At 31.2% G+C, this 19935-nt stretch overlaps 1 protein-coding gene across 3 annotated transcripts in view; it reads left to right on the top strand.

Moving 5' to 3' along the window:
* LOC108903650 overlaps positions 1-15365 on the top strand; it is a 28772-nt gene extending 13407 nt beyond the window's left edge. For 2 of the 3 annotated variants that reach the window (XM_023455432.1, XM_023455428.1), the window contains exons 2-6: positions 9081-9191; positions 9344-9436; positions 11904-11981; positions 14880-15029; positions 15224-15365. In XM_023455432.1, the coding sequence (XP_023311200.1) occupies positions 9084-9191; positions 9344-9436; positions 11904-11981; positions 14880-15029; positions 15224-15289 (495 nt within the window). In that variant the 5' untranslated portion in view covers positions 9081-9083 and the 3' untranslated portion in view covers positions 15290-15365. Of the gene's footprint in view, positions 1-9080; positions 9192-9343; positions 9437-10337; positions 10416-11903; positions 11982-14879; positions 15030-15223 lie in introns of all 3 variants that reach the window. The other variant, XM_018705890.2, reaches the window with a different exon arrangement.
* Positions 15366-19935: the final 4570 nt, after the last annotated feature.

The raw sequence follows: 19935 nt of genomic DNA, 5'->3' as shown, positions 1-19935 counted from the left end.
GTTTAATTAATTGAAAAATTGCAAAGAAAAAAGTTATGATCAAAGTCAATGTCAATAAGGGCCATTTAGGTAATTTGTTTTAATAAGTGATTAAATCTGAGACAATTAAAATATCGCTTAAATGAACAAAGTTATGGCACTATACAGGGTGTTAATATTAACTGCCAAACAGTGCCTAATGGTTGATTTTATTTTAAAAATAAATAAAAAGAATCCCTATAAACATGTTCCCGGAAATGCTTTTTATTTTCGAGATACACACTGTTGAAATTTTAAAAAAATATCACATTTACTTGAAATTTGAATATCTTTTAACATACCTACTTGACGTAAATTGATAGACCTTATGACTCAATGACCTAATAAATTGTGGACAAAAACAGGGTGTTTCAGAAAGACCTTCCGTAAATTCAGGGCGTGATAGTACGATAAAAAATAAGAACTTTTTGTCTTATGACCTATATGTCTATCTCCTCTAGTTTTCGAGATACAGAGCGACAAATTAAAATTTTTTAAATAGAATTTTTACGAATATTTCCAAAAAATATTTTGATGAAATAAATTTGGTATTCCGGGGTTTTTAAGGACGCCAAATACGCTGGTCTAATTATTTTTCCGATATTTCATAGAGGGCGCTAGTTATTCGTATAAAATTTAAAGTTCAAATTTTTTTGAGATTAAGTTTTTCGGGCTCCAATTTCTAATGTACAATTTTGTTTTCTAAAAATAATGTACTCTTGTAGCAAAAAAATGTATAATTGTTTTTAGTCATATGCGACATAGGATCCACCATTACGATTTTACAGACTGTATCATTAGACTCCTGCATTAATTAAAAAAAAAGTTGAGATTATATAACCCCGTTAATATTCTGTTAATACCATTATTCTTGTGCGTGGAATGCTTCCTAAAACATATGTACTTATTTCGGAAACACCATGTATTTAAATAATATTAAACCAAACAGAATACGTCATTTGATGCTTTAATCACAAATATTATTAACAGAAATGTAACAATCATATTGTTATGTGTAGGAAGAATAAATAATAATAATAAAGATATTAAGAAATTTCAAATTTTATTTCTCTTTTTAGTATTTTTTTTTCAAAGTTCAGAGACCAGTACTGTGAATAAGAATAATGGGAAAAATAAGTCTTAGAAACTAATTCTACCTCTTCAATGTAATTTTGATATATTAATTAACTACTTTATTAATTCCTTACTATTTGTTTGTACAGGGCGATTTACTATATTTTGACCCTCCCTTTAACTTTTTTGCTTTAAGAGTTATAAAAAAATGTGGAATACAAACGTTGCACGATTTTTTATGAATTTTTCGAAAATGATAGTTGAAAAACAAATGAAGTCTAAACAAAATGGCCGCTGATGCTAACTTTGTAGATATAACGTTCCCTATCGAGCATAGTCATATAAGGTTTGTTGGATCCATCTCTAACAATAAGCGAGATACTATTAAAAAACGAAAAGGAGGTTTTTTATTATGAAAATAAGATATCCTGTAATTGTTAGACATCTTTCAGGCATTTCTGCCTTTTTTCTAATTACATACAAATTTACAGATTTAGTTAAAATATATTTTGATATATCGGACATTGATATGGTCCAAATTGCGTATAGGTATTCACATTTCAATGTCCGATATGACAAAATATATTATAACTAAATCTGTAAATCCTTACGTAAATAGAAAAAGACAGAAATGCAGAAAGAGGTCTATCAATTACAAGATGTATTATTTTCTTAATAAAACACCTTCTTTTAGTTTTTTAATTGTATCTCGCTTATTGTTAGAGATGGACCCAACAAACCTTATATGACTATGCTCCACCGGGAACGTTCTGTCCAAATATGTAAAAATATACAGGGTGTTCTTAAATTAACAAAGTTAACATCAGCGGCCATTTTGTATGGACTTCAATTGATTTTCAATCATCATTTTCGAAAAATTTATAAAAAATCGTGCAACTTTTGTATTTCACATTTTTAACTCTTAAAACAAAAAAGTTAAAGGGGGGGTCAAAATATAGTGAATCACCCTGTACAAGCCAATCATTTACAGCAGTAACTTAACTGTTTTGTTAGTTAAAAAACTCGTATGTTCGCGACACGGGAAAGCAGTTTAGAAAATATTATAGGAATTCCTTATTATCTTATACGTTAGACTTAATTTATGGAAATATTAATTATTTAAGTACGTAAACGAGTAAAGTCGTAGCTAAATATACTAAAAATAATATATGTTTAGAACCATGATTTTAGATTGAACATGATGACAGCAGTTTTTTCAATTGGAACGATTTTTTATAATATGTACTGAGAAACATCTTTGTCTCATCAACCAACCAAAAAGACAAAGAACGAAATTGCCTACAAACAATTCTAATTTTGGAAACTCTCTTAGCGTTAGTAGTGTTATTAAATCTTCCACAAAGCAGTCTAGCTAATGGAGAAGATAATAGATAAAATTGTTTTTTTTTTTTAAGAAACTAATGTGTCAATTGTAATTTTTTCTTTTGCAAATATAATATGCAACTGGGTGATGTTAGAGTTTCTCTCTCATTGTGGAATAAACAAATAGATGATGATATCTGTTACAAGACTGTAATGAAATGAAAAACAGTCAATCTGAAAGGGCACTAGAAATGAACATATAATAACAAAGTATTAATAATTCCCTGAAAGAAAAACGCATACCAGTATTCATAAATGTAGCTTCTATTATTATTAATTCTAAATAAAAATTAATGATACAATAATAATAATCTTCATTTACTAAATTATTACTGCACTTGAATATTATTGAAACTGGTATCATAAATTAATTTTATGATTGGCTTTCCATTTTATATCTATCCTTCGTAATTAGTCGCCTTGGTTCTTATGAATGCAATATAACTGCAATTGAAAGTTGTTTATAACAATAGCAGTATGCAAGGTCTCGTATAGAAAGTATGGAGACCGAATATATCTTTAAAAGTACAAATATTTTTATTTCAAATTCTACTATATATTTACATGGCACGATTTACCTAAGAATACTTAACATGGAGACCTAGCAAACGTAAGAAGTACGATATTGATTAATCAAAACAAAATAAATGTTTTTAATTTTTTTGTAACTCGTGTAGATTACAAGAGATAAATTAAATCCTATAAAAACACGATTTTTTAAGTAACCTTGTAATTACATAAAAGAGACTTGAAAATTCCAGGTACTACACAGATCAATATCCTATACATTGACTGATATTATTAGAATTTTTGTAGAATTCTAGAGTTTGGTTAGCAATAGTATTTAGTATTTAATAATTATTTTGTTGCAACTTGGACATTTTTACTTATGAAGTAATGAAGTAAGTATGAAGTGAGTTTGATTTAATTTTCTAAGAAAATTTTCCGGATTCTCTAAGAAAATTTCACTTCCATATTGTGAATAAAATAAAAATCAAACCTGATATTTTGAAGTAATCGAAAACAAATTGTGAAAAAACCCTTGACAACAGCAGTGATTTGTTAATGCCGTTGACGTTAATTGTTCATTCGACGCCGTTAGCTTTTGTTGAAATTGTGTAGTATTTTAAAATGTCCCATTTCGGTGAAGAAGATCAATCGCTAATTGGAAATGCAGTTTATTACCTAATAATACCAATATGTCTAACATATAGAATAGACGAGTCTTTGACTGTCGAAAAATTAACGAATATTTTGGAAGACTATACGTTCAATATGACGAGGAAAAATTGAAAAAATGATTAAAAAAGACAGTGTTGAAGTCCACAGCAGCACAGTAACAAGAAATTTTTTAAATATAATGAATATAAAATAACTTCAATTCATTTTCTGATGGAGAATTTGTGGCCACTAGAACTGGTCGAGATAGATTCCTTACAAAGAAAGGACAGTGCCTAATCATTAATCAGCGATGAGTATAACAGAATTATAGAAATTTTTGGATGAAGATACCCAAGCAAGTAGAAAAGGAGAGGGATCTTCTACTCGCATTGAATTTTTTAAAGATACTGATAAACTGGGAAACCTAACAGTTCGCATTGAATATAACCCAACCTTCTCTAAAACTACACAATATTATTGCAAAAATTTAACAGAAATTCTCCAGTATGTCCTATCCGTTTGTGTAAAGAAAAGAGGAAATCACATTAAGACCTGCAGCAACTCCGAATCCAAACTAGAAGGAAACAAGTTCAAGAGAATGATATAAAAACTACCTAGTTGGGAAGAATACTATATCCTTGTGGTTTAAACTTACAGATTATATTTGGATGTAGAGCATCATAGGGAGATGATTGAAATCGTGACCAAAATAGAAGATAACACTTAAGCAAAAAATAGCGAAATGGAAACTATTAACTAAAACCAGCCCAAAATGGTTAATAATAACTGTGTTTTTAATATTACCAATAAATAATTATAAGTAATTTTGTACTAAAAATTATTTTACAAAACAATTTTTTATAATTTACTAGCAACCCGCCCCGGCTTCGCACGGGCAAATATAAAATAGTCTATGTAGCTTTCGATAAAATTGGTTGAGTAGTTTTTGAGTTAAATCGTAACAAACAAAAAATCAATCATCTTTCATCTAATGCGACCCTAATATTAATTTTAAAATAATTCATGATATATCTATATACCTATTTAAAGACAATAAACGAACTCAAAACTAAAAATGCAAAACCTTTAAATTTAAAACAATATAGGTAACTACCAACAATGTGAAAACAAAACGAATTAAATTAAAGTACCTATGTTCAGGACTATCAATTTTAATTAATAAGTAAGTAGTTAGGTATCTAACTACCTAAAGAAAACAGACACGAAGCAAAAATGCGACTATGAAGTTTTAAATGATTCACAATAAGAAAAAAACAAACAAATTATTAAAACTCAATGAAATAAAAGTATGTTTGCAAGTATCTATGTATGTTACGACTACCTAAAGACAACAAATACAAAACAAAAATGTGACCTTAAAATATCGAACGCAATTATCCAACAACACCCAGAAAGAAAACACAGTCGTCAGTCGTCACCTCCATTCGCTCCAAGTCAGTTTATTAAAGGATCACGCGCGCGTTATCGTTCGGCTTATTAACTAAACAGTAGGCAAGACGGTGCGGGGGGAGGGTCGGCGATCGCATCAAGCGAAACGAGGCGCTTGAATTTTATTCTCGCGTCCGTAATTTTTTTGCGATTACTCCTAAGATATTCATCTAAATTATATGGTGTAAAAGATTAAAATAATGTGCATGAAATGCTTAAAGCCTCTAACTTATTTGATAAGGATTAATACCGTATTTGTGTAAATAGCTTTTACATTACCGCTTTATAATTGCCAATTTTTTAAAGTATTAAAATAGATATAGGTAGTATGTTATCTTTAACATATAGACATATGCCATTGCGGACTTTTCTGTAGGCATATATAAGATACACAATTCCACCATACATTTATACAATACATAAACTTTCGGACCCTCTCCCCCCCGGCACGGACGCGAGGCGCGGGGTCACGGGGCGCGCCCGCTCGAATCACGGCAACACGAAATTAATTTCGTTGCGCATTATTTTGATTTTGCTATATCTCCTAAGGCCTAAGGTATTTATTTAATTTTCATGGTGTAAAGGGAAAAAATAATCTTCATGAAATGCTCAAGCCAACTAACGTATTTAAAATGATAAGGATTAATACCGTATTTGTGTAAATAGCTTTCCAATTACCGCTTTATAATTGCCCATTTTTTAAAGTATTAAAATGGATATAGTATGTTATCCTTAAGAGATAGACATATGCCATCGCGGACTTTTCTGTAGACCTATATAAGATACACAATTCCACCATACATTATTTTGTTATATCTCAAAGGGTTTAGGCAGCGTTTTCGTTGAAAGCTCCCAGACGGCTTATTTTTTTCCGACACCTCCAACAAATATCGTTAATGTATACAAAAACTTAACAAATTATATACTAAAACCTTCCTCGAGAATCACTCTATCCATTGGTGAAAACAGCATGAAAATCGGTGCAGTAGTTTTTGAGTTTATCGCGAACAGACAGACAGACAGACGCGGCGGGGGACTTTGTTTTATAATATGTAGTGATGTAGTGATAGTGATTAAAAACAGTATTGTCTACAATAATAAAACGTAAGACGTAGGAATTTTTCTACAAATGAGTGACACAAAATTGGTATCATATCTTTGCGTTTAGGAAAATAAAAACAAAGTGCCAATTATTTTAGTTTAAATTGTATGATAAAATTACGCTATGGAGTTAAACATATTATTTATATTTGGAATTTCCATTTTACATTGTATATAGATAGAATTTTGGAAGAAAATATATTACCTATATAACATCAGTATGTCACAAATTTCATCTCAAAAGAAAAAACAAAATTTTCAGTATAATTTCGTCTAGGGTACGTACCAAGAGAAAACTTCACAACTTCATTAAATATTTTCTTCGTTACCATGGTAACATTTTCATTTCATTGGTTACAAAATAGAGACGTGAAATTGTCATTTTACCAAAGAGGATAGAAATGATATAAGGAAAAGTTGACCACTACCAACAATATCTAGGTATTCTAGAAAAAAAATAATTGTACTTATCGATAATAGTATGTTGGTTTAAGTATCGACCGAATTTTCTTTTGTTTTTCTATTAAAAAAAAGAATAATTTATATTTTAATAACATTTACAATAGTTTATGAAAATTCAAAGAAAATTAATGGCATATTTCAAGAGCGCTTGCACCGCTTTTATTCGAGGTAAAACTGCTTCCAGCAAAACTTTTGCAAGACTAAGGTGTGAGGGTTTAACCATTGTTTTTCACCCTTACACCATTTTTCATCCATTGTGTAACTTATCCTAAGAACAAAATCACTGAAAATAAACGAAGGATATTGGGCCCCTTAGCACCAAAGTTTCCAACATTCAGTTATGTAATCATGTTACCATTTTTTGTGGAGAAAAATAAATTTAGCTGGAATGCAACCATATGACGAAAATTATTTTCACCTAACAGGTCAATAAACATTTGATTGGTTGTAGGTAATTTCCAGCAGCAATTTAATAGTTTAAGAGCTTCGGAGAAAACTTAAACGTTTACTGGGTATGCATTTAGAATATTTTGCTTGCATAATATTAATTAGGGACGGGTATATCGAAAGAGAAAGTTGACGCCAGTTGCGTCCGCTTTGGTGGCATAACGTTGTGTGATCCTCATAATTTATCGAAAGCATGAATAATGTATTTAAGGAATTTTTCACAACATTTCTTGTTCGTTAAGAGTTTTATTTATCTCTATTTTTGAGATAAATACAATGACAAATAGAAATAATTCTCTTTTCGTTAATTGGTAACATAATATAAGGGTATGCCAGTCAATTCCATAGCTGTCTTATTATTATTATTAATTTCAAAAATAATGTCTTAGGCAAAACTTGTTTCAATTGATAGTGTGTCTTGTAAAAATAATTTCAGTTACAAAGGGTATTTAATATGGCATGAATGTTATTCAATTTTGAATTTTTAGTATATATACGTCTTTGATTTTAAGATAATATACGAGATCTGTTCAGAAAATATTCGAACTCTAAATTTTTAAACTTTATTCCTATCCATATACTCTTCTGAGCGGTGTTTCCATTTCGCGAATCAGTCCAGGCTAGCTTTATTTAAAATGGCCTTTAAAGTCTATGACGAATTTGTTTTGATGCCATCAATAGTCTGAAAACGATCTCCTTACAGGACTGATTTTAATTTCAGAAATAACAAAAAATTGCAAGGAGCCAGGTATGGTGAGTAAGGAGGGCGAGGGAGAACAGGGAGATTTTTAATAAAAAAACTGACGAATTGCCAAAGCTGAATGTGGGAGCGCATTGTCGTGGTGGCAAAACCATGAGTTTCTCTTCACAATATGAGGATTTCTTCACGTAACCGTTATAAAACTCCTTGATAGTACACACGGTTCACTTTGTCACATTGGGGCACGAATTGAAAATGCACAATTCCATTAAAGTAGAAAAAAAACAGTGAGCATCAATTTGGCATTGGATCGAGACTGACGTCCTTTCTTGGAGCGTGCAGATCCTTTGTCAATCCATTGAGATGATTGAACTATTGTCTTCCGTTATGATCCTTTGAATGAATGTTCATTGTCATTGGATTGTTCAAGGACTTGCTGACAAACGTCCACACGATTTTCATTCTGTTGTTCGGTTATCATGAGGGCTAAATTTTGCTGCAACTCGATGCATGTTCAATTTTTTAGTAAAATTTTCAAGGCATGACCCAATTTAGGTCATTGAGGTCTTCTGCTAGTTCTCTGGCTATTCAATTGACTATTTGCACGCACCAGATCTTTGACTTTCTGACCATGGGAGTCATCAGTTGAGGTCGAAGGCCTTCCTGGTCGAGGATCATCTTCAATTGATTGTCGACCACTTTTAAATTATGAAAATCATAGAGAATTATCTCCGTAAGCTTGTTTCAAAAGTTGAAACGTTTCCGTGAAAGTTTTCTCCAGTTTCTCGCAAAATTCGTCTCTTAAACATATTCTACTCAAATAGCAATATCATGAAATCTAAGTGAGATATCAGCAATCCAAGAACATGTGGTTACAGAGGAGATTATGCGCAACGCAATTCAAAAAGCACGTAATTCAAAAAGATCGGTTATCTTCTGAATAGACCTGGTAATTTTGAAAATTTAAAATTACCAGGTCTCTAGAGCGTAACTGGAAACGCTTAGTTAAATTAATAATAAACAAAAATGAACACAAAAAATGAAAACTAATTAGATCTGGTATTTAGTATTTTATATTATTAAATTTGAAATATTGAATCATCCCATAAAACTTTTGCATCCGCTACATGGGGATGTTTTTAATCCATAGGCAGCTCGTTAGTGTTATAAGTACAAAATACTATTAAATATTTTCCCATTATATTCAATATAAAATACAGGATATAACACTATGGCACCTAATAAATTAGCATTTTTTTTTTCTACATATTTTATTTTGTTGTAGGATATGAAGTACGGGATTTTAGTAAGGACCATATTATTTTTCCTAGTGACAACATACTTTACATTAGCAGTACAAAATTCCAATGGTGAAGAAAAAGAGGATCATGACAAGGTACATTATTGTGGTGAATTGCAAATACATATGTTTATTACAAATTTAATATAAATATCAACGAATATTTAAACGTTACGTTTCAGTAACTGTGTTTGATAGATATTTTGTAAAAATTTACTAGAATAACGTGTCTATTACCTATGTTTTAGATTAATCAAGAGAACCATCAGATTATTACGCGTACGCGGCGAGCGATTAAAAAACCAGGTTTCTTCAGAACTCTGTTTTCCGTAATATATGAAGTAAGTAGAAATGAATTATGTATCTCAAAGATTGGATGTAAAAGTAATTTATTATAAGTTGTACAGTGTATCATTTATTTACATAAATTAATGAATTAATAAATTAAAACCCGTTTAAAATATTTGTTTCATGTTTTTTTTTAAGGATTTCAAAGTTGATTTTATGAAAAAAAGTCTATAATTTTAGTTCATTTAACTTTGATATGGTAAAAACTTTTTACCAAATAAACATGTATACGGGCCATAAAATATTTGTTGAGATTGAATTCGAATAAAAGAATAAACCTATAAAGTTCTGTTGTAGGAACTACTGTAACAATTTAACGCGGTACGAGCGTGTCTTGAAATTTTCAGAATATTAATGTATATACATATAAGGTAATCGTAAATATACACGTTAAACACGATACTTTTCTAGTGGAAATTAAATTCCTTCCTTTTATTGTTTACCTCCATTGATTTATTTTAATAAGAAAACGCACAGGCTGAAGCACGCCTTCAGCCGTAACTGTAAAATACAGTATGCATTGCAAGCTCCTACGCCAATGTCTTTCTCCTCGGGTGTCGAATGTACTAATTCCAAGAAAGTGAAGCAGGTGTCTTCTTGTAAATCTCAACAAATATCGTACGGACTGTACAAGAATGATAAAATCCTACCCTCCTGCCCTTTAGCTCTTCTATCTAGAAAAAAAAGTGGTACATAAGTACCAAAGGTTTAGAAAATATTCTAGTCATCCCGGAGGAATACACAAAAAAACAATTGAACGACTTTGAAATAAAGACATTGTTATTAAGAACTATAACCACAATAGGAATAAAACTAAAATTGTACTATTTTGACTTTTTTAACCATTTAGTTACTTTTTTGTAGAACTTTCTTTCATTTCTTATTATTTTTTAGCAATGGAACGATACAAAGAACACATTTGGTACTATAAACAACCTTATTAATGACAATTTTTTACCAGATAATGCACCTGTAAGTATTTATTTATTTCCACATTTATATACAATATTTATTTGGATGTGTTTAAAATAAGAGAGATGGATTTCAGCACCAAAAAATGGAGCGCAATTTATGTAACAATCGCTTAAGTTGTAAACAATTTCGTGCTGTTGAAAAAACAACTATTTTGCAGTCCCTTGACCTAATTAACTTTTAAGTATTTCTATAATAAGTTTCTTCAGCTAGTTCATATAATTTCATTTTTAATTATTACACCGAGATAATTTCTTTGCTACGGTTAGTAAAAATCTATTAACCGTAGCAAAATATCAGCATTAAATAGGCACCAAGTGAGTTGCCTTCTTACCACAAGAAAAACTGCTTTGCTGGGAGGAACTCATTTGCATTAAGTAGTCAATTTTGAAATAATCTCTTTGCTACCTCAAGCAAGTCAACTCATTAACCCCAAGCGAGTCCCCATTAATCCCAAGCGAGTCAGCTCATTAACCCCAAGCGAGTCAACTCATTAACTCCAAGTGAGTCAACTCAACTCCGTATTTATTATTATTTGGTGTTGTTGGCTCTCCTCACTCTTCGCGCACCCTGCAATGCAACGAAAAATGTTGTACATACCTTCAAACAAGCATAAATAATCTTGATATCCCCAAGTACTACTGCATACCTACGCAAATACCCAAATTGAAAACTTTCTGATGGTTATTAGACAACTGAAAATTGACTCAACACTACATCATAATACATCTATTTATTATAATGGACCCAACAACTAACGATTGACGAACGTATATCCCGTGTTACGTGTTGCAGCAAAATGGCGAAACCTTTAATTTCTCTATGGGCGAAACCATGGTCAGCATAAGGCACGCGTAATCGCGCATGCACACTGAGCCGAATTCCGGTTTATTCCGAAAATTATTAAGTGAGGCCTCAGTTACAGTAAGTGAGCCCTAATTTGCTACAAACTAACTACTAACCTCAATTGGATCAATTCTAAAAAAGTCCATTCACTTACCCGAGCAAAGCAACTCACATGGGACAGATAGACAGTCGACTAGAATAATATTCCAACTGAACTATCATACAGCCACGCCACAACACTGCTTTTTGTTCTGGTAGCAAACACGTCTCAGCAAAACGGTACTTACTTTTGGCAGCATGAACTTTTTTCTGTGACAGCAAAAATTTTACCCACTTGGTGGATTTCTTTCAATGTATGAATCGTTAGCTTGTTAGAAGGATTGTTCTAACGTATCTAGGATTTCACGAAAGTGACGTAAGCCTGCTATTTAATTATCTCATCAAACTCGGCATGTAAAAATTGAATGTGTACGATCTGCACCAATTCCTCTGGCTAGAGAGTTACCCCAGAGTTCTATTCTATTATATTGATTTACGATTGTTACTAGACTTTTAATTGATTGCTGTGCTTCCAAGTTTTTCTCTTTCCTTATTATTCAGATGTCATAAATTTTTGCCATAATTTAAGGTAACAGAANTTAGCAATGGAACGATACGAAGAACACATTTGGTACTATAAACAACCTTATTAATGATAATTTCTTACCAGATAATGCACCTGTAAGTATTTATTTATGTATTTCCACGTTTATACAGGGTGAGTCAGAAAGAATGGATCAACACTAAACTGGAGATACTAGACACCAAAATATTATGTTTGAGCTCATCATACATTATACGAATGTCGCTGGTTTAAGAAATACAGGGTGTTCAAGGTTTCAATTTTATTCTGAATCTTGGTAGTGTTGGTTTTTTGGTGTGAGAATTACGAATTTGAAGCTTATTTTGATGTTGCTCCTAGAGGGCGCTAGTTTCACCATATTATTTAGGTAAATCAGAACATATTTTTTTATCTGTTGAGCTATGCTTTAAAATCTAAAAGAACGTTCAATTCTATATAAAAAATGTACTCTTGTTTAGGTCGCCTAGCTTTATCGGTTTCTGTGTTATTTGCATTTAAAAGTTTCAATGTATTTTGTGGTGATTTTCTTTTAGGCGCTGATACTGCTATTTCTTTTCTAAATAGGCTTGTGTCAAATTTTCATGTCAATAGATGTTAACGTATTTTGCGTGCGTATGATTTATTATTCGTGCAAAATTATTAGCTAGTGATCAAAAAATGCCACGACATAATATTTTTTCCAACAGTGAGATGCGTGACATGATTTGTGTTTTTGCTTAGGCTAATTTTAATGAACATGCGGCGGCCCGAAGATATGTGCAATTGTACCCAAATAGATTACCTAATTATAAACTATTCAGAAATCTTTGCAATCGCTTAGGCGGATCTGGATCTTTTCCACCAAAAAGTAACCATGGTACTCCAAAATCTATCGCAGTCGATGAAGAAGAGAAAATTTTACTACTCGTATTCGTCGGTTAAATGTGGCAACGGGGGTAAGCCAATCGTCTTATTTGAATTTTGAAAAAAAGAAATGTTCCACCCATGTCATTATACTGCGGTTCAGCAGTTATTGTCTCAAGATTTACCAGCTCGCCTACAATTTGCTCAGTTTATACAAAATATGCAAACGGAAAACCCAGATTTCCTCAATAAGATTTTATTTACTGATGAGACGACATTTACTAGACGAGGAGTTTTTAATTGGAAGAACAATCATTTGTGAGATTCCACATGCTGTAAAAGAAAGTCATTTTCAGCATAAGGTGTAGTTTAATTTCTGTTTTTTTCATAGGACCTTTTGAATTGCCACCCAATATAAGTGGACCTCATTATTTACATTTTCTTCAACATAATTTAAACGAGCTTCTAGATGATGTACCACTCGCTTTAAGAGCGAGTATGTGGTTTATGCACGACGGTCACCACCACATTTTGCCTTGCCAGTACGCCAGTATTTAAATGAACATTTTCCTCATCGGTGGATTGGCCGTGGGAATGAATTTAGTTGGCCACCAAGAAGTCCAGACTTAAACCCTCTGGACTTCTAAGTGTGGTCAAACTTGAAGGATGTGGTGTATCGTGAAGAAATTAATTCTGTTGATAAGTTGCGGCAGAAAATACGCGAATGCGTTTAAAAATAATAGGGAAATTTTGTTTAATATTCAGACATTTAAATGTATAATAAAATGTATTGAGGTAGCTGGTGGAAACTTCCAGCATTTGATTTATGGTTTGTTATTATTACTATTACCAATAATTCTTATTGTTATTTTCATCTTTTGAGAATAAAAAATCACCACAAAATACATTGAAACTTTTAAATGCAAATAACTCAGAAACCGATAATGTTAGGCGACTCAAACAAGCGTGCATTTTTTATGTAGAATTGAACGTTCTTTTAGATTCTAACTAATGATATTGGTAGCCTTATTTTTATTCAGTTTGTTGTCAATAGTGGGAAAACTAGAGGCCAAATTTCAAAGAAAAACACCAAATTTTCTCAATTGTCGACGTTTCGTCACTTATCGTGACATCCTCAGGACACTATAAAATTTAATAATTTCAAAATTACATCACAATTTATAAATAACAAACTTAACATTAAAATATTAAAAAAGTGTGTCTAAAACATTACAATAAAATGAATACAGTAATATCTATATAAACATGAAAAAAAANCCTTCAAACAAGCATAAATAATCTTGATATCCCCAAGTACTACTGCATACCTACGCAAATACCCAAATTGAAAACTTTCTGATGGTTATTAGACAACTGAAAATTGACTCAACACTACATCATAATACATCTATTTATTATAATGGACCCAACAACTAACGATTGACGAACGTATATCCCGTGTTACGTGTTGCAGCAAAATGGCGAAACCTTTAATTTCTCTATGGGCGAAACCATGGTCAGCATAAGGCACGCGTAATCGCGCATGCACACTGAGCCGAATTCCGGTTTATTCCGAAAATTATTAAGTGAGGCCTCAGTTACAGTAAGTGAGCCCTAATTTGCTACAAACTAACTACTAACCTCAATTGGATCAATTCTAAAAAAGTCCATTCACTTACCCGAGCAAAGCAACTCACATGGGACAGATAGACAGTCGACTAGAATAATATTCCAACTGAACTATCATACAGCCACGCCACAACACTGCTTTTTGTTCTGGTAGCAAACACGTCTCAGCAAAACGGTACTTACTTTTGGCAGCATGAACTTTTTTCTGTGACAGCAAAAATTTTACCCACTTGGTGGATTTCTTTCAATGTATGAATCGTTAGCTTGTTAGAAGGATTGTTCTAACGTATCTAGGATTTCACGAAAGTGACGTAAGCCTGCTATTTAATTATCTCATCAAACTCGGCATGTAAAAATTGAATGTGTACGATCTGCACCAATTCCTCTGGCTAGAGAGTTACCCCAGAGTTCTATTCTATTATATTGATTTACGATTGTTACTAGACTTTTAATTGATTGCTGTGCTTCCAAGTTTTTCTCTTTCCTTATTATTCAGATGTCATAAATTTTTGCCATAATTTAAGGTAACAGAAGCTACAACACCCAGTGACCCAAACGCCAGTACAACAGCGGCGCCGTATAAAATATCAAGGAAAGAATTCAACAGGATAGTACAAAGAAATTTAAAGGGACTTCAGAGATTGTATAACATCGAACTTCAGGATGCACTTCAAGTAAATATAATTTTTTATAATTATTTTCGCGCCTAGTAATCTTTAATTACATAGCTTGACTATTTTCAATATGCAGTACATGCAACATAAACAGTTATAAAATCAATGGCATGCTTAGATTAGGATAGTTAATAGTTAGTTATTGTTAAAATACGTGTATATAATATGATGACACTACCTTTCATTGTTTTTAGCAATCCAAAAAGTATGACGCAGAATTCAAAAGGAATGCAAGTTTGGAAGTATCTAAATTTCTGTAATAATGTATTATTTATAAATAGAATAGATTATCTGTGATAAGATTGTAAATAAAACTGCTCAATGTATAATTTATTGGTCGTTATTTGCTAAAAATTGTGTAAAATTATTTCTATATGTGCCTATCAACAAAATGTATAAATATTTCTACATGTTAGTAAGTAATTCATTGTATTGAATTAAGTGCTAAATAAAAATTGGTATTACTTATTTCACTTTTCAATTCTAGATTATTGTTTCTTTAAGAAGGACAATAAGAGAAACATAAATTTAAACTGCACCAAAGACAAAATAGCACAAGAAATAACTACGATCCAGCTGCATAACAACATTGAACATAATGGGAAAGTACAATAGAAAAAATAAAGGGTAATATCGAAGAACGATTCAACAGAAATAAGAACTGAATAATGTAATATGGATAAATTTTATTTATATAGGTACAGCTGAGTGCTACACTTTTTGGTGATATTTATTATTTGTTTGTAAAGAAAATACACGATAATGGCACTAGTAATGTTTAATCGAAATTTAAGATTTTAAAACAAATACGTGAGAAAAAAAATTGAAGTTGATTACAATAAAATGAATACAGTAATATCTATATAAACATGAAATAAAATTACAAATACAGATTCTTCTTATAGATTTTTAGCGTTTTAGCTCAGCAGATAAAAAAAAATAGGTCCTGATTTACCCAAATAATACGGTGAAACTAGCGCCCTCTAGGAGCAACATAAGCTTCAAATTAGTAATTCTCACACCAAAAAACCTAAAGCTACCAATTTTCAGTCATGTTATCAAAACTTTCTGAATTATTGAGAAATTTCAGAATAAAGTTTAAACTTTGAACACCCTGTATTTCTTAAACCAGCGACATTTGTATAATGTATGAGCTCAAACATATTTTGGTGTCTAGTATCTCCAGTTTACTGTTGACCCATTCTTTGTGACTCACCCTGTATACAAGATTTATTTGAATGTGGCAAAAATAAAAGAGATGGATGTCAGCGTAGAGAAATGAATGCTCCGTTCAGGTATATCATTCGTTTAAGTTATACACAACTCCGGGCCGTTGAAAATAAAAACTCATTTTTTTTTTCAGTCTCTTGACCTAATTAGCTTTTAAATATTTCTATAAGTCTCTTTGGTTAGTTCAAATAACTTCATTATTAATTATGAATCGTTAGCTTGCTGGAAGGATTGTTCTAATATACCCAGATTTTCATGAAAGTGACGTAAGTCTGCTATTTAATTATCTCATCGAATTCATCATGTAAAAATGGAATGTGTGCGAATCTGCATCAGTTCCTCTCTTGGTTTACTAGACTTTTAATTGATTGCTGTGCTTCCAAGTTTTTCTNAAATTTTGATTAATAGTTTTCATAATGTTCTAAATCCGTCCTTTTCGTTGGAGGACTTTGCACAAAAGTGTATAAATGATTTAAATTATTCTTATTTGTTTAATAATTAATATATGAACAAAAATTATCCTATGACTGATCAGTTTAACTATAAAACTATATAGTTATAGATGGATATTGGAAATGCATTAAATATAGAATAAATATCTATTACACAAACACAAAAAGATAGATATATGTTCCAAAGAATAGACCTATGTAATTTGACGCACTGAATCCAAATCCAAGGTCAGAATTGCTTCATCACCCTTCAATAGCGACAAACCGCCATTAAGTACAGAAAATATTATTTTTCAAAATTAGGGGGAGTCCAACTTCATTTTTCATTCCCTCTATAGTCCAGGCGATATCTGTTTCGGGTTGGGAAAAACGCATATGATCGGAGATTTTTGCTTTAACGGCTTCTAAATAACATCAGAAATTATAATATTTCTATGCAAATAAAAAAAACGTGGGAATTCTCGAGAATTCAGAACGCAGTAGCTGTGTGTTTGCTCCCCCACCACTGATACCTCATTGATATCACGCGGTCTTGAATATCTTTGAGTACATTTTAAATGGGACGCCGGTGATTGCAAATTTTGAAAATTTATATCTGGAAAGTACTCGGAATGACAAACCTATTAGTTCAAAAACAGCCCTTATAGTTTTGCTGTAAATGTAGTTTTGCTGTTAACTTTAACGGGCTATAACTCCAAAAATAATGGGCGGATCATCAGGTTTTTTTTTTAAATACTCGTCTTTCCGAGTACTCTCAAACCATATTTTAAAATTTAAAAAAAAATGAAAAAACATTAAATTATTGCAATTGTTTATAAGCCTAAAAATTGCGAAAATGTTTAAACAATCACCACGGCTCACCTAATCGTCCGATTTGAATTTCTCAAAAATCATTTTAAAGCTTGAGAGCTCTTCTTTTGGGGTGAAATTTTCAAGAATTCAAAGGCTTTAGATTTTTAGAAAATTGATTTTGAAAATTTTTTAATTTAAAAAAAAAATAAATAATTATTATGTAAAAACTATCGAACCGAATTGGATGAAATTTGGTGTGATGATTCTATGCACTAAGAAGTTTAATTGTGAAAAGTATGAAGATCCTAGATATTACTCAAGTGTCTGAAAAAATTGACAAATAAACTAGCATTTCTTTCAATTTTTTAAATGATTTTTCCGATTTCTGCAATAACAATAATTATTTTTTCGAATTGCAACTAACTTTGTCTTGATCAAAATTCAATAACAAAACTTTTTTCCTTTTCCATTTTTGTCTAAAATGAATAGCTGCTATGTTGTCGACGAGAAATCCAAGAAAAAAAATGAATTTTTTTGCTATTTTTTTAATACTTTCTGCAATAACAATTAAGCACACGTTTTTTTATTTGCATAGAAAAATTATCATTGCTGATGTTATTTAGAAGCCGTTAAAGCAAAAATCTCCGATCATATGCGTTTTACCCAAGTATATCCTTTTTAAAACAGATGCCATTGCAAGTACATCTTAAACTCTCATTCATTTTTGGTTGGTTTTTTAGTTTCGATGCTGTTTACGTGTCTAGACAACAAACTGCTTGTTCCCTAATGATGAACCTCGCTAGCAGTTTGTGAAACAAAACACACAAAGTAATTCTCTTTTTCCTTTTTTAAATTTCTAATGATGAAATTCAGTTGAGAATCTTAGACGATAAACCTTTAATCCTTCGAACGAAATTTCGTTTCCTGCTATATTCTTTTTGAAGGCCATTTTATTGTATGTGCCAGNTTTTAATTAATAGTTTTCATGATGTTCTAAATCCGCCCTTTTCGTTGGAGGACTTTGCACAAAAATGTATAAATGATTTAAATTATTCTTATTTGTTTAATAATTAATATATGAACAAAAATTATCCTATGACTGATCAGTTTAACTATAAAAATCTTTATTAGACATAGTAAGTTCATAAAACTATAAAATTATAGATGGATATTGGAAATGCATTAATTTTAGAATAAATATTTATTACACAAACACAAAAAAGAAAAGATATCTGTTCTAAAGAATAGACCTATGTAATTTGATGCACTGAATCCAAATCTAAGTTCAGAATTGCTTCATCACCCTCCATTTTTTTTTAAATAGCGACAAACCGCCATTAAGTACAGAAAATATTATTTTTCAAAATTAGGGGGAGTCAAACTTTCATTCCCTCTAGTAGAATAACATATTTGACATTACAAGTACATCTTAAAATATCATTCAATTATGTTGATTTTTTAGTTTCAATGTTGTTTACGTGACTAGGCAAGAAACTGCTTGTTCCCTAATGATGAACCTAGCTAGCAGTTTGTGAAACAAAACACACAAAGTAATTCTCTTTTCCCTTTTTAAATTTCTAATGATGAAATTAGTTGAGAATCTTAGACGATAAACCTTTAATCCTTCGAACGAAATTTCGTTTCCTGCTATATTCTTTTTGAAGACCATTTTATTGTATATGCCAGTAACCATGGCACCTCCACGAGGTGACGGTGGGCAACAGATCTACACTGTCAAAGTCCCTTGATAAACGGAAGGGATTTCTCAGATTTTAGAGTTATTTTGCACGGTATAAAAATACTTGAGGATAATAGAGTGATTCGAACTTCAGATTCCACTTCAGCACGCCAATTTATACATATAGTCATGCAGTAACAGCCATTCTTTTTTTTTACAAATGCTTCTTAGAATGGGATTTTCCGTATTTAATATTGTTTTTTCGATGATTTAGAGAAAACTGGAGCAATTCGGCACTTGGATTTAGAATTAGAGCACACATATAAATATTGTCCTGCAGTCATTTTCAGTTAGTTTCAAGAGTTATACTTAATGTTAATCCCTCCCAAAGCGAGATTTTTCGAATTTTCTATATTTAAGGGAGGTTTTTCGCGATTTAAAAAAATAGAGGGTGATGGAGCAATTCTGTACACGGATTCCAATTGAGTGCATCAAAATACATAAATAAATAAAGACATAGGTCTAGTCTTTGGAATAGACCACTTTTCTTTTTGTATTTATTTATACTCAGGAAACAGCTCGCTTTGCCTAAAATTACTTTATTTTCGTATCCAAAAGGAAAACAGAACTAATGCAAACAGAGTAATAAATAGTTATGTTATGTAGAAACAACTGCTGTGTATAATCTGTTGCCTAATATTGAAATTCATATTTTTTAAATATTTTAAAAGATGTTTTAATGAAAGTCGTAACT

The sequence above is a fragment of the Anoplophora glabripennis genome, unplaced genomic scaffold (genome assembly GCF_000390285.2).
Source record: "Anoplophora glabripennis isolate ALB-LARVAE unplaced genomic scaffold, Agla_2.0 scaffold56, whole genome shotgun sequence".
Lineage (NCBI taxonomy): Eukaryota > Metazoa > Arthropoda > Insecta > Coleoptera > Cerambycidae > Anoplophora > Anoplophora glabripennis.
This window is presented reverse-complemented; position numbering and strand designations above follow the sequence as displayed.